At 37.6% G+C, this 15,237-nt stretch overlaps 1 protein-coding gene across 2 annotated transcripts in view; it reads right to left on the bottom strand.

Annotated features, from left to right (window-relative positions):
- The window catches only part of LOC110950450 (nucleolar protein 4-like), a 200,969-nt gene that overhangs the window by 158,190 nt on the left and 27,542 nt on the right, over positions 1-15,237 (bottom strand). For both annotated transcript variants that reach the window (XM_051949499.1, XM_051949498.1), the window contains exons 2-3: positions 4,672-4,824; positions 737-848 (exon numbers count right to left, since the gene is read on the bottom strand). In XM_051949499.1, the coding sequence (XP_051805459.1) occupies positions 737-848; positions 4,672-4,824 (265 nt within the window). The remainder of the gene's footprint in view (positions 1-736; positions 849-4,671; positions 4,825-15,237) is intronic.

Below are 15,237 nucleotides of genomic sequence, written 5' to 3'. Positions count from 1 at the left end.
GTCTGAAACCAGTCCTAAACCAAAACTGAAACCAGTTTTAGAAACAGTCCAAAACAAGTCCTAAAAAAGTCTAAAATCAGCACAAAATCAGAACCAAAACAAAACCTAAACTACTCCTAAAGAAAATCCAAGACCCAAAGTCCTGACTGAAACTCATCAAGAACCCATGGACCAATGAAGGAACAAGTCTGAGTCAGTTAAATTGATAGTATAATGATACTGCCACCTCCATGCATGACAGTAGGTACAGTGTCTAGATGAGTCAAATATATTCCAGAAGAGCCAAACTGAGGTGAAAATTAACATTTAACTAAACATCAGTGTTGCTGTATGTATGGTTTTGAACCAACAGATTGTCATATTTCAAGAAAACTTTGAATAAATCTATGAAATAAGCAAAATGTTTTATTGTGTTTGTGATAAAGATTAATGTGTTTCAATGATTCCATCATTGTAGGAGTCACTGGAAACTAAAGACTGAATGATCAACATGGACTCACAACTTAACTCCCTTCAGAGCATTTACAATATTATATTTTACTAAAAAATCTACATTTCTCTTCAAGAAGCACCTTAGTGACATTGTGAATATAAAACTATATTTTAAAGGACATATTGAAGCAATGGAAGCCAAGATGGTGAAACAGTGAAACCTCAGGGGGAAAGTCTCCTTTATGGTGTGATTAATAAGAAGATCCCAGAGTTTATAATGAACAGGTTTATTCTTTGCTTTTACCTTTATAGTCCTGGCCCGTGGTGCTGATGTGCATCCTCTTCTGACATTCTCCACAGCTCATGAGGAAACGAGTCACTGCCTCTCTGGGCAGGAAGGCGTACGTCTCAGCGATCTGCACACAAACAGAATAAAGAGGAAAAACAGGCTTTAGGACGGCTTATTCTGGAATCTGTGTTCAGAATTTACGAAATCTGGATGGAAATTTGGAACATTCATGCTTTTATTTTTAAAAGCCAGTTTGGTTCAAAGTGACAGCAGAAAAAATGGAAAATAAGAATAAATAAAGGTTAAAAATGCAGCCAAAGTCTAACAGCAGCGCAAAAAAAAACAACCAAAAAACCCCTGCAAAATCTGCCAGAAACAAGAATGACCGTAAAAAACCAACTGCTGTAAAAAGTGATGGAGTGACTTCAGTAAAACTTCAGAATAAAACACTCATTCTGGAGAATTTTCACCTCTTTTTCTGCAAATTCTGACTTTATTTCTGACATTTTTTTAGCAGTTTTTTGGACTTCTGTTTTGAAAAATTGCTATTTACTGAATCTGTTAAAAACAAATTTAAAATATGTATATATTTTTTTTATATCAACTTATTATTTATTTGTTTTCCAAAATATGCGTCATGAACTAATTTTTTTACACGTTGGTGTTTCTGAATAATCCACAAATTTAAACCGAATCCATAAAAATGTGGCCTTCTTTGTTTTCGATGATTTTAGCAATGTACACATTTTTAAATATTAAACCGATTTATCATTTCTTAATCATAAGTGTGATTTATGCTAAATGTCTGCAGTTTAATGTTTTTTATATTTTAAAATCAGGAGATCAACTGCAGTTAACGTCTATTACAGAGGCAACAATAAATAAAAATGGTAAATTATTGGACAGTTCAGTCACAGTATGATTAATTTAAATTAATTATAATTAACTATACAGTTAAAAAAAAGTCTCAATAAATTATGATTGTAAAACTGTAATTTTACAGGAAAATTTAGCAAAATTTTTAATCAAAATTAAACTTTATTTGGGAAATACTGTGTTAGATTAATTTTACTTATTTATTTACTTACATGCTTAATTTTGAAATGTATGTATTTGTTGACATATTGATTTATTACATTTATTTACTAATTTATTGATTGATTTTATTTACACATTTTTAATGTATTATTTATTTAAATAAATTTATTTATTTATTTATTACATTTATTTATGCATTTATTACTTTTATTGTTTACATTTTTAAACGTATTTTTTTATTTATTCATATATTTTTATTTTGTATTGAGTTTGAAATTCATTTCTGCGTTAATAATACTGGATTATTACTGTGATATTATTTTCTTTATTACTGTGATATTATGAGTTATTACCAACCTGCAAATACATTTGCAAAGAGGAAATATTCTGTATTTTTGAGTATTTGATAATAAAATCTAAATAAAAAAACACATTGTGCTGCGAATTACAGTCAAAGTGCAGAGAAAAGATGATGAAGAACTGTTTAAAGGTGATTAAAAGTTCTATTTTTTTCTTTTAAAGTGGGTTTAATTTTAAATCTGGTCACATGAACGTTACGTGACACTGAAAACTCTGTTAAACACATTATTTAAAAGCACACTTTAGGAAAAGCTCAGTTATTTTCACTGCTGCTCACATTAAAATGTAAAAGAAACAAAAGTAGCGTTTTAGTCTGGAATTGAATACATTTCCCAGAATGCACTGCAGCAGCAGAATCAAACTCAGAGTGAAATAAAGAAGTAAAAAGAGGCTCAATCCTCTGATAAAAACTGTTTATCTGCAGCCGAAACGACTTTACGCTGAACTCAAACGTGTTTCTGCTGTAAAATCAGAAGTAAATGTGGAGAAAGACGCTGGATGTGAGCTCTGAAGGTCTGTGGGAGTATTTTAATATGCAGAAATCAAATATTTATTCTGCAGGAGAGGCACAAAGATGCTAAACATGGGGGTGGATGGAGGTTTGCAGCAGCCAGGAGAAGGAAAAGCAAAAGAAAATGAATATTAAAGCCTTCAGAGGCACTTTTAGTTTCCTGATTCTGCCTTTATTTTAACTGGATTCACACCAAAAAGTCAGACTGAAGCTCATTTGTGCAAAAATAATGGAAGTCTGCAAGACTGCAAAAGGAAAAACTGCAGATCAGGAAAGAAAAATGAGAAGAAAACGCAGAATAAAGCAGTTTAGTGCTTCAACAGAAGCTGCACTTCCATGTTTCCACCAGCAGAGGTCAGTGTCAGCAGCTGAGACACAAAAATGAACTCAACTCTCAGAAAGCTGCAGATTCATTTTATTTTTTAAAATCTTCGTCTGTCCGTCTGCAGCAGATTGAGCTGAGGTCTCTACAGGTTTAGGTTTTTTAGATTCGGTGTCCAGGGAGTTCATGGATCTGACCAGGATAACGAGACGGAGAGGAAAAAAGAGTAAATAATGGAAGAAATACTGTCAGACTCACTCTGTCTGACCCAGAAAATGATTTTAAATTAACTGTCTGGACTCTTCATCGCTGCTTAAAGTCAGTTTCAAAGTCACATATCAGACCCACAATTATTTATATGCGTTCTCTCAGTAATTAGTTAATTGTTCATATAAAATATTACAGAATAAAAGACCAAACAGATCATCAGATTGTTGTTATTTTCTCACCAAAAGTTATTAAATTTAACATCACATCTGCAAAAACAAGAAGCAAAGTTGAACAAATGTTGAAATTTTTGCATAAAAAAGACTTAAAACCCAACTTGAAGATTGATTATTAGTAGTAGTATTAAATACATTTTTGAGAAGTTATTGCAGGTTTATTATCTATATTTTATTGTTTTCTTGGAGATTATTATTTTTTATTTTTTGAGAAGTTATTGCAGGTTTTTTTTTTTTTTACTGCTATTACCATTTCTTGGAGATTTTTTTGAGAAGTTATTGCAGTTTCATTATTATTAATTTCTTCATTAAATATTAGGACTATTATCATTATTATAATTATTATTATTATAACTATTATTTCTTGTAGATGATTTCTTTTTTCCCAGAAGTTATTCCAGGTTTATTATTATTAATATTTCAGGTTTATTCTGTCTCATCAGGTTCTTTCTGCTCCATTGTCTCTGATTCACTTGAAACTTTTTTTAAATCACTAACTAAAGATTTAAAACGGTTCCTGTGAAATCTGAGCTTCATATATTTGGCTTTTGCCAGATTTTTCTTTTTTAAACTGTTCATCAGGTTTTTTTTCTCATGTAGAAATTAGTCTGTTTGAAAAACAACATTTTAGAAACGATTAAAGATAAAAACCTGAAGTTTTCTCTCTTATTTCTCATCATGTCACTCATTCAGAATCTGGAATATTGAACAAACAGATTAAATATTGTCTTTAAAATCACTTTATTCTGCATGTCTCGTTTAAACGTTTTCAAAAATAATCAGTTCCCAGTAGAAATTTTCTGTAAAACAACAAAAATCTCTTTCACTCTTTGGATCAAATGTGAAGCTCAGACTGATGCAGCTGCAGCCAGCAGGACAGAAAATGAGGATGTTTGTGGTTTGGGGTCATTTTTAGCTATTTAGTGAGCAGTTATGATCCTGGGAAAGTATTTCTGCTGATTTTTTTGTCATCTTGTTAGCGCTGCTGGCTGGTTTTCAGGTCCAGAGGGTTAAACGAGTTCATAATCAGATGATTAATTAATTCATCTTCTGTTCCTTTTATTCCTTCAAATCTGTTCGTTTCTGGTGTGAAACTGAAAGTAGATCAGCGACTGTTAGGAAAACCAAAACCACCGAGAAGCTTAAAGAGGAATGAAGCGAAGAAGAGGAAGAGAGACGAAGAGGAGGAGCAACAGACGAGTCAGGAGAGAGAAATACCCCCAGTGGGGCAGAGGAGGCATCAGATGGAGGATTCAAAGAGATGAATGAAACTCACAGCTTTGTAGGTTTTCTTCTGGCCGGCGTGCTTCGGGGCCTTTCCAGGGTCACTGCTGATCTCCACATGCATGGAGTAGATGATGTCGAAGAAATCCTCGACCACGGCGACTCGCTTCAGGGACGAGTCCACGCCCGAGACGCCGTCCACGCTCTGAGGAGGACAGACAGCAGCTTTTAGCTTCTTATGCACCGCTTTTATTTGAAACTTTAACAGAAAGTCCACAAACAATCTGTAAAAACAGACGCATTTCCAACTTTCCCACAGTTCATGAACTACTCATCTGATTCACTGTTTCACCTGGAAAGTTCTCAAATTTTACTTGTCTCATTTTTTAAAAAATGCAGTAAAAGATGCAAAAATTGGCACAAAGACAACGACACTAGAAGAAGCAAAAATGACACCACAAGATGCAAAAATTATGCTGAAAGACACAGAAATTACACTAAAACAAGCAAAAATAACACTAAAAGACATAGAAACGACGCAAAAAAAGACGTAAAAATGACACTAAAAGAAGGAAAAATGAAGTTTCGAGGCACCAAAATTATGTTATGCAAAAATGATGCTAAAAGATATAAAAATGTTACTGAAAGATGCAACAATGACACAAATAGATATTTGGTATTTAGACAGAAACTTCAACAGAAACTCCACAAACAATCTGTAAAAACAGACGCATTTCCAACTTTCCCACAGTTCCTGAACTACTCGTCTGATGCACCGTTTCATCTGGAAAGTTTATTCTACGCGTCTCATTTAAAAATTCACCAAAAATAAACCATTCACATTAAACAAATTCTGCAAAAACCAAGAAATTCTGAGATTCTTGGTGCATCCAGAAAGCTTTAAATGACTCTGATGAGACCAACGGTCACGTGAAAAAAATTCAGACAATATTCAGTTCAACGGCAGGTTGAGTTTCCTCAGAGCAGAGAGGAAACGAGTAGAGAAGCTAATAAAAAACATCAACATCTGCAGTAGGGAGAGATGGTTGATTTAGTTTATTGGTAACAGATGTAGAGACTGGGAGGACTGGGAGGACTGGGAGGACTGGGAGGACTGGGAGCCTCCCCGTTTCCCAGTAGCTCTGGAAACAAAGAACTGGGTCTCTGGAGGTTTAATTTAGAGGAAGGAGGAAGAGGATGGAAGGGGGCGGAGCTAAACGGTCAGAGTGAACAGGTGAACGACACACCTTCAGACTGCAGACTACCTGTGTGTTACATACATGTATTTCTACATGTGTGTGTTCAGATACTAATAAAGCGTAGCTGCTGTTCAGGACATCTCCTCCTGACCCGTCACCTCCCTCAGCGTCTCCCTCTCCTCTGTCTGGGGTGCAGGTAATAAGCGTTGCTATGGCAACTGGCTGCAGCTTATCACAGAGGGGATGTTTCCAATGTTTCCCCTCCACCCTCCACCAATCCATCCACCATCCATCCACCTTTACTAGGGGCAGAGAGGAGGAGGAGGAAAAGGAAAGCAGGACTGTGATTGGCTGCAGCAGACAAAAGAGGAAGACCAGGTTTCTGTCATTCACAGATTTGTTTTAATTTTTATAATTAACTAAATATTGCTTTTTTTTAAAATTGCATCTGTGAAATTTTCTGATATTTTCAGAGACAATTATTTTAAAAATTATTTAAAATTCCTGTCCTTTCCTATCTAATTCTCTCAATCGATTATTTTTTGTGTAATTGAAGAACACAAAAGTTTAAAAAATGACCAAGGTGATCCTGAAATCACTCGTTTTGTTTGACAGTCACAGAGTCCCAGAAAACAGAAGCTGCGCTGGTCAGATGTTGACATTTTTCTACAATAAATGGCTTAAAGCTGACTCGCTTGTTGAATTTTTCACATTTATGCTTAATTTTTCTTGTAAATGACGGTATATTATCTGAGGTTGTTGCAGGATTATAGGATTATTACAGGATTATTACAGATTTTTACAGGATTATTATAGATTATCATAATCAGGAACCTTCTGCTCTGTCAGCTCTGATCTACTTTAAACGTTTTCATCATTAACTCTGGATATATGAGATCGTATCTCTAACAAAACAGGAACATCTATAAAGTAACAGTTAAATCATATATTCACCACTTTTCTTTTTTCCAATAACAGCAACTATATATAATATGAATATTTCACCTGTTTTTATGCTTTTTTTTTAAATTTTTGTCATTACAAAAATGAGTATATTTGATGAGGAGAGGGAAAATCTGCAGAGTAACAGACTGAAAATGAGCATTTCTTACAGTGTGGAGGACATTTATGTTGTTGGAATTAATTCTTCATCATTTCTGTGTTTTCTACCTTCATATGAAGAATCTGTTTGTGACATTCTGAGAGGAAAACACAACAAACGACACGTCTTCCATGTTTCCTGAGCCTGATGTGTGTTTACAGCCGGCCGGTGCCCTTTGCATCGGTTTGGCACATCAGGGCCACCGTACAACAGCTGCAGGACAGACACACAAACACACAAACACAGAAACGCACAAGAAGCCGAGAGGACATGTTTGTCCTCCACCGTCGGCCGACACACGAATACACAACCCTGACACCGGACACAACGTGACACAAAACCAGCATCAGCACGGCAGAAAACCCACCGACTCACTGGACATTTATAGAAAATATGACAGAATAAAACGCCAAAATAACTCTGAATAAAAATAATAATAATATGGACTAAATAAGTATGGAAAAAAATAGAACAATAGAGAATAAAACGCTAAATAATACAGAAAAAATGTTAAATAATACAAGAAAAACAAAAAATAACAGAATAAAAAAAATAAATAATACAGAATAAAGCACTGAATAATATGGAATAAAACCCAAAACAGTACAGAATAAAACCTAAAGTAATTTGGAAATTAACCCAAAATAACACAGAATAAAATACAAAATGAAACAGGATAAAACACGAAGCAATGTGGAAGAGAATACTAAACACTTATGGAACAAAACACAAAATAAAACATAAAAAGTACAAAATAACAGGGAATAAGACTGAAAATAACACGGAAAAATACTCAGTTCTTGTCCACAGACTTTTACAGATTTTATTCTATTATTACTTTTATTTATTTGCTTATTATTTTATAATAATAATAATAGTCCTGATATAGGATAAGATAAGATAAGATAAGATAAGACTTTATTAATCTCACAAAGGAGAAATTTAACATTAACACACACACATTCAGCTACACAAACACACAAACACACAACGTGACACGGATGGATCCTGCAGCTATTTTAGCCTCATCAGCAGCTCAGAGCAAATTCACATGACAGCATGAACACACCCTGGAAGGAGGTCCCTGAAGGCACCACGGACACAACAACAACAACACAACAGCATGAAAACAACACAACAACATAAACACACGGTGGAAGGAGGTCCATGAAGGCACCACCGACACAACAACAGAACAACAACAACATGAACACACCCTGGAAGTAGGTCCCTGAAGGCACCACGGACACAACAACAACACAACAGCATGAAAACAACACAACAACATAAACACATCCTGGAAGGAGGTCCGTAAAGGCACCACGGACACAACAACACAACAACAACACAACAGCATGAAAACAACACAGCAGCATGAACACACCCTGGAAGGAGGTCCCTGAAGGCACCACGGACACAACAACAACAACACAACAACAACATGAACACACCCTGGAAGTAGGTCCCTGAAGGCACCACGGACACAACAACAACACAACAGCATGAAAACAACACAACAACATAAACACATCCTGGAAGGAGGTCCCTGAAGGCACCACGGACACAACAACAACAACACAACAACAACATGAACACACCCTGGAAGTAGGTCCCTGAAGGCACCACGGACACAACAACAACACAACAGCATGAAAACAACACAACAACATAAACACATCCTGGAAGGAGGCCCGTAAAGGCACCACGGACACAACAACAACAACACAACAACAACATGAACACACCCTGGAAGGAGGTCCCTGAAGGCACCACGGACACAACAACACAGCAGCATGAACACACCCTTGAAGTAGGTCCCTGAAGGCACCACGGACACAACAACACAGCAGCATGAACACACCCTGGAAGTAGGTCCCTGAAGGCACCACGGACACAACAACAACAACAGCATGAACACACCCTGGAAGTAGGTCCCTGAAGGCACCACGGACAACAACAACACAACAACAACACAACATGAATATACCCTGGAAGTAGGTCCCTGAAGGCACCACGGACACAACAACACAACAGCATGAACACACCCTGGAAGTAGGTCCCTGAAGGCACCACGGACACAACAACACAACAGCATGAACACACCCTGGAAGTAGGTCCCTGAAGGCACCACGGACACAACAACAACACAACAACAAAACAGATGCACAAGAATCACACAGCAGCCGGACAGCAGCGACACACAACAGCATGAACACACTCGGGATGTGGGGACCTGAAGGCACCACGGACACAACAACAACACAACAAACACACTGCAGCCTGGACACAACAGACACACAACAACACAACCCAGCAGAAGGGTCAAAGTCAGGGAGAGGAGAGAGGGAGGAGGTGTTGGTCTGCAGCAAACACACACAGTAAACACACACAGTAAACAAACACACACACACACAGTAAACAAACACTAACACACAGACACACACAACCCCACAGCGGTGTGTGTCCGTCTGCAGATCCTCATCCACTAAAACGATTTTTGTCACTTTTCTTTCTGTCTCTGGGCTCCAACTTATTAAACATCTTTGCTTTGTTTGTGACCCACTTTCTGGTCTCGCACCACAACTTTAGCACAATTTAAACAACTGAATGTTTCCTCATCACCATGTTCCTTGTTTTAGTTCTAAATGTCAACCAGCATGTTTTTGTTTTGTTTTTTTGCTTTAATTTGTGAAAATTTTAGCTTTAAATTAGTTTGGATATTCTGTAAATATAAAAAAATAGACAATTAATATAAAATGATGCTGTAGGAATTGAACCGGATCCCATTACTACGCATTGCATTTGATAAATCTATATATGTATGTAAATGTCATCTTTGTGGCTTTATAGTCCTGAATATATAAACAACTTTGGTAAAATCGCACCATAAATAACTCGACACACAGCTGAAAATAAATTAAATATATTTAACTGTAATTTTTATAAATTATTTCCTGTTATTTGACAGATTTTTAGATCCTACAAAAAAGAAAAAATCTGCATATGGTAGTGACATTTTTGCATCTTTTACTGTAATTTTTATTACTTTTTGTGTCATTTTTTCAGCTTTTAGTGAGAGTTTTGCATATTTTAGTGACATTTTTGTCTCTCTATCATCTTTGCATTTTTCATGACATTTTTGCAGCTTTTAGTGACATTAATGCATCTTTCAGTATAATTTTTGCACCTTTTCATGCTCTTTTTTATGTTTTCCACTCATTCCATCAGCATCATTTCTTCCTTCTCTCCCTTTCTTCACGGCTTTTGTGTTTCCACAGAGCTGCAGAGAAAAATGAACCACAGCGAGGAAAAATGTGCAAAAACTGCCTGCAGCTTGTAATGCTAACAGATGTGTTTCTTCACCAGTCAGAAAACACTTTGCATGCTAATGTCGCTTTAAATATATGTAACATTAAGTCATCTCTTCAGCAAACAAGGTTCCTGTTTTACTGGAACCCTGCAGGTTTATTTCACAGGTTTGAGTAAAATGATCTTCTTCTTCACACGTATTGATTTTATTTCCATGACATCAGCTCCACCTTCCATCTCCTGCTCTGACCTGCTCACCTCCATCCTCACATCAACAGCAGCTCCCTCTCATTCCCCTCCATCCCATTTCCAAACCAGCCTGTTGCTAGGATACACATGTTGTCCATTCAGGGAGGCTAAATGCCCCCTCTGCATCCTCCTCCTCCTCCTCCTCCTCCTCGTCCGGCAGGATAAACCGAATCGTAACCGACAGCCACAGATGTGCGTTCGCTGGGACTCGTGCACGGCCAACACACACACACATGGAAGCGCTGAGCGACACACCTCCGACAGCCCCGAGGCTGTGAAATGTGATGCATGAGTTAAAGCTGCAGCTCCCACTTCAACAAACACAATCAGACTGAAGCCACAGCGAGTCAGGTCAGCGTTAATATTTAATAGATGCATCAGATCAGGAGCATTTCAGGCAATAAAACAATAAACAGTGCCAATGAAACAAGTGTGAAATGTCAGGAGCTCTGCCTCGCCGATGACCCGACACAAACACAGAATGACGCGGCAATGGCAAATTACTGCAATAAAGCATCGACATCGCGGAGTTCAGAGCAGAGAAAGCGCCAGCAGACCTGCAGAAACGCTGCTTCAGCAGAGGAAAAAAGCAAACATGACGAATCATTCTGGAAAATAAAACCCTACGAGGCCTGGTTAGAAGATAAATGCAGTCAGTGTTGGTCAAAGTGGAGCTGAAAAATGAAGCTGCAGTTCCTCAAATGTCCACTAGGGGCTGGCTTTAAAAGTGAGTCAATCCCCATAGTCCTCCATGACAAAATACTGAACTTTACAGCAGAAATAAACACGTTTACAGCCTGGTATGAACAACTGTTTGGGTCTCTACAGATAGCTTTCCAGTTAATGTCATTTCTGCAGAAGGGGAATTTTATAGAAGAAATTTATGCATTTTTTGTGTCATTTTTGCAGCGTTAGGTGTCATCTTTGCATCTTGTCATTTTTACCTTCTTTAGTGCCATGTTTGCATCTTTTATTGCCATTTTACAACCTTTTATTGTCATTTTTGCAAGTTTTTGTGTAATTTTTGCATCTTTTGTGTCACTTATGCATTTTTCAATGACATTTTTGTATTTTTGTGTCATTTTACAGCCTTTAGTGTCATTTTTGCATCTTTATGTGTCATTTTTGCAGCCTTTAATTTCATTTTTGCATCTTTTACTGACATTTTTGCATTTTTTTGTCATTTTGCAGCCTTTAGTGTTATTTTGGAATCTTTTATTGTCATTTTTGCACGTTTATGTGAAAATTTGCATCATTTTGTGTAATTTTTTGCATCTTTTTGTGACATTTTTACATTCTTTGTGACATTTTTACATCCTTGTGTAATTTTCACATCTTTTTGTGACATTTTCACATCTTTTTGTGACATTTTCACATCTTTTTGTGACATTTTCACATCTTTGCACATTTAAATTGTTTTGCTGCTTAAAGTTCTGCATCACAGAACAGTCCACTGTCCACCTCAGCAGACAAACGCTGGTTTCAGCATGCTAAATCACTGTAGCCATTCTGTAAAACAGTCTTCACAAGTACGAAAACAGACTAAAAACAAAACCAGTTTGGTGTTTTGACAGAGATGTGGGGCTGAATAACAAAATGCTACAAGCTGCAGTTCCTCAAATGTCCACTTGAGACTGGCCTCAAAAATGAGTCAATCCCCACAGACCTCCATGTTAAGATGTCCAACAGGGGGTGAACTGTTATAGAACCCATTTGTTGAAATAATATTAAGTCTTACAGTTGTACTTAATGAACCGTGTGGACACTGACTGACAGTCAAAGCCAGTTCTCTCACTGGGAGGGAAGAGGACTGAAGATCTACCAGGGTGATTCTGTTCCCATCTTGTAGTGTGTGAATGTGTGATTAGAGAGAATATCGGAAGGTTGTCTTCATGTGCAGACTGACTTAAAAACCAGCATGAGGCTACAGAAAGGCTTCTCTGAGTAGACGATACATAAAACCCCATCTCTGGCCTGAAAGTGTGACACTTCTGGCTAAAGCTCCACCCTGAGTGTTACCTGAAAGGCTCAAAACATCCCTCTGCTCTCACCTCAGTCATTGTCAGGAAGATGGAAGCTGATGCTGCTTTTAGCGCACGGACAAAAGGCCAGAGCTGCGGGTTTTCTCACAAAGACGGACTAAAAACACCAAACGTCACCTCCTTCACAGCAAACAGAGCCGAGGCTTTCATGTCATGGTGCTCTGCAGCGAACAGCTCTGCTATTGTTTGAAGCTAATTAACCTCCAGCTTAGAAAGTAAACAGGAAACAGAACAACCGACCGCTCAGCATGACAAGGTCTGTTTACGGAGGATGAACAAGACTCATGGAGTTCAAACTGAGCATCTATTGGTCACCATGCCATCATTTAACTGGTATGGAAACAGCTCCTTCAGAGGAGTCATAGGAGTCTTGGTGGCCTCCTTCTCTGGTCTCTCAGTTCTTGAGGACGTCCTGCTCCAGTCAGATTTACTAATGTGATAAATTCCTTCCATTTCTTAATGACAGATTTAGTTATTTGGATCCAGCATTTCCTATTTTTCTACTTTTTGTTGCACCTGTCAGATCGTACACCTCCATGGAAGCAGAAAATGTCGATCATGAGGTTGTTTTTGTTCACATTTATGTCACTTCATGACTCCATCACAGAAACACCACAGTTTTGTGTCTGTACAGACATAGTACTGTATATTTTTAAAGACAACCTTACAACTGCAGCATAGAGGCAGTCTGTGGGAGCAGGAAGTGTGATGAGAGTAAATCTGTAAAATAAAACAGTCGGAGGTTTTCAGAGACACTCGTCCTGCTGCTGTGTTTAGATCCAACAGCAGATAGAGATGAATGTGGTCTGACACAAACCAACAACCCTACGCCCTGTCCAGCTCTGCCCTGCACCATCCTACATCCATCCTACATCTATCCATTCATCATCCATTCATCCATCCTACATCTGTACTACATCCATCCTACATCCGTCCTACATCCATCCTTCATCCATCCATCCATCCTTCATCTGTCCTACATCTGTCACATCCATCCTACATCCATCCTTTATCCATCCTTCCTTCATCATCCTACATCCATCCTTTATCCATCCTTCCTTCATCATCCTACATCCAACCTTCCTACATCCATCTTGCATCCATCTTACATCTGTCCTACATCCATCCATCCACCCTGTCCTCCTGTATCCATCCCACATCCATCCTACATCTATCCATTCATCATCCATTCATCCATCCTACATCATCCATCCACCCATCATCCATCCATCCATCCATCCATCCATCCATCCATCCTCCATCCATCCATCCACCCACCATCCATCATCCATCCATCCATCATCCATCATTCATCCATCATCCATCCATCCATCCACCCACCATCCATCATCCATCCATCCATCATCCATCATTCATCCATCATCCATCCATCCATCCATCCTCCACCTATCATCCATCCATCCACTCATTCATCCATCATCCATCCATCCATCCTCTGCTGTCCAGATCTTAAACATCCTCCATCTCTTCTTGTCCTTTCTCTCATTATTTCTGTCCACATCCTTCCTCCTTTCATCCCTCTTCCTCTTATCATCCTCCTCCTCACTCCACAGGTCAAGTAAACGGATTAAATCATCTCACTTTAAAAAGCAGAGCAGACACCAACTAGATTCCACTTTTTTTCTTAAAAAAAGAGTGATTTTTAAAGTGACATTGAGTCTCTATAAGTCTCATCAGATCTGCAGTCAACAAATGTTCTCTTTTAGACACTTATTAGTAAAGAAATATTTTTGGTGTGGACATTTACACTATCGGCCCTTTTTCTTTACAGTCAACATATGAATTATTATTTTTTTCAGTTTTAAATTTTATTTTTATTTAAGCTTTATTCTACCAGAATCCCATTCAATTGAACAAAACATGGAAGAGAAAATTCAATCCTCAACACAAAGGTGATGCTGGTTTGATTGTGATCTGATCATTAAGCAGCGTGTTGGCAGCAGGGCAGAGAGGGGCATTATGGGTAAAGATAGGGGTGCACAGGAGGAGGAGGATGGGGGAGGAAGATGGGGGAGGAGGAGGATGATGATGATGGAGGAGGAAGGGGAAGGAAGCTGCTGCAGGGGGGTGATGTGATAATGAGAAGCTGGATGTCCCAGAAGAAGACTTTTCTCCAGAGGTTAGACTGAAGCAGCAGCAGAACAAAGAAGAAAAACTGTCCTCAGACTAAAACCAAAGAAGAAACATGAAGAAAACTAAAGATCTGGATTCATTTTATTCTCTGAATAGATGAGCGACAAAACAAATAAATCACTGTTTTAGTTCCACACTGAGGAAAATACAGTTTTTAAACATTTGTTCCTAATACTTTGAACAATTTCATGTCATTTTGTCAAAGTTCCATGTTTTCTAAAATTATAGATCATAAAATAATACAGAAAAAAAATTATGTCCGCAATATTGTCATCATTCTACAGATATTTGTGGTTATTTGGAAAGAGGTAAAAATGATAAATGCTTAAAGATTTTGTTTTTACTTTAAAAAAGCACAACTATATTTACTAGTAATTATTATTATACCATAGAATTATATTATTTATTATACTCTCTTTTTGAACTAATTCTGACGTTCTGTTCCATCATTGTTCACAAACTTTAATTTTGGACCAGTTTTAACTAATTACACGCAGTCTAATTCACTTCATTTTTCACAGCAAACTGCCGCTCAGATTCCAGTTTAAGGATCATAAAGACTG

The sequence above is a fragment of the Acanthochromis polyacanthus genome, chromosome 6 (genome assembly GCF_021347895.1).
Source record: "Acanthochromis polyacanthus isolate Apoly-LR-REF ecotype Palm Island chromosome 6, KAUST_Apoly_ChrSc, whole genome shotgun sequence".
NCBI lineage: Eukaryota > Metazoa > Chordata > Actinopteri > Pomacentridae > Acanthochromis > Acanthochromis polyacanthus.
Note: the sequence above shows the minus strand (reverse complement) of the source record. Positions and strands in the feature narration are given on the sequence as shown.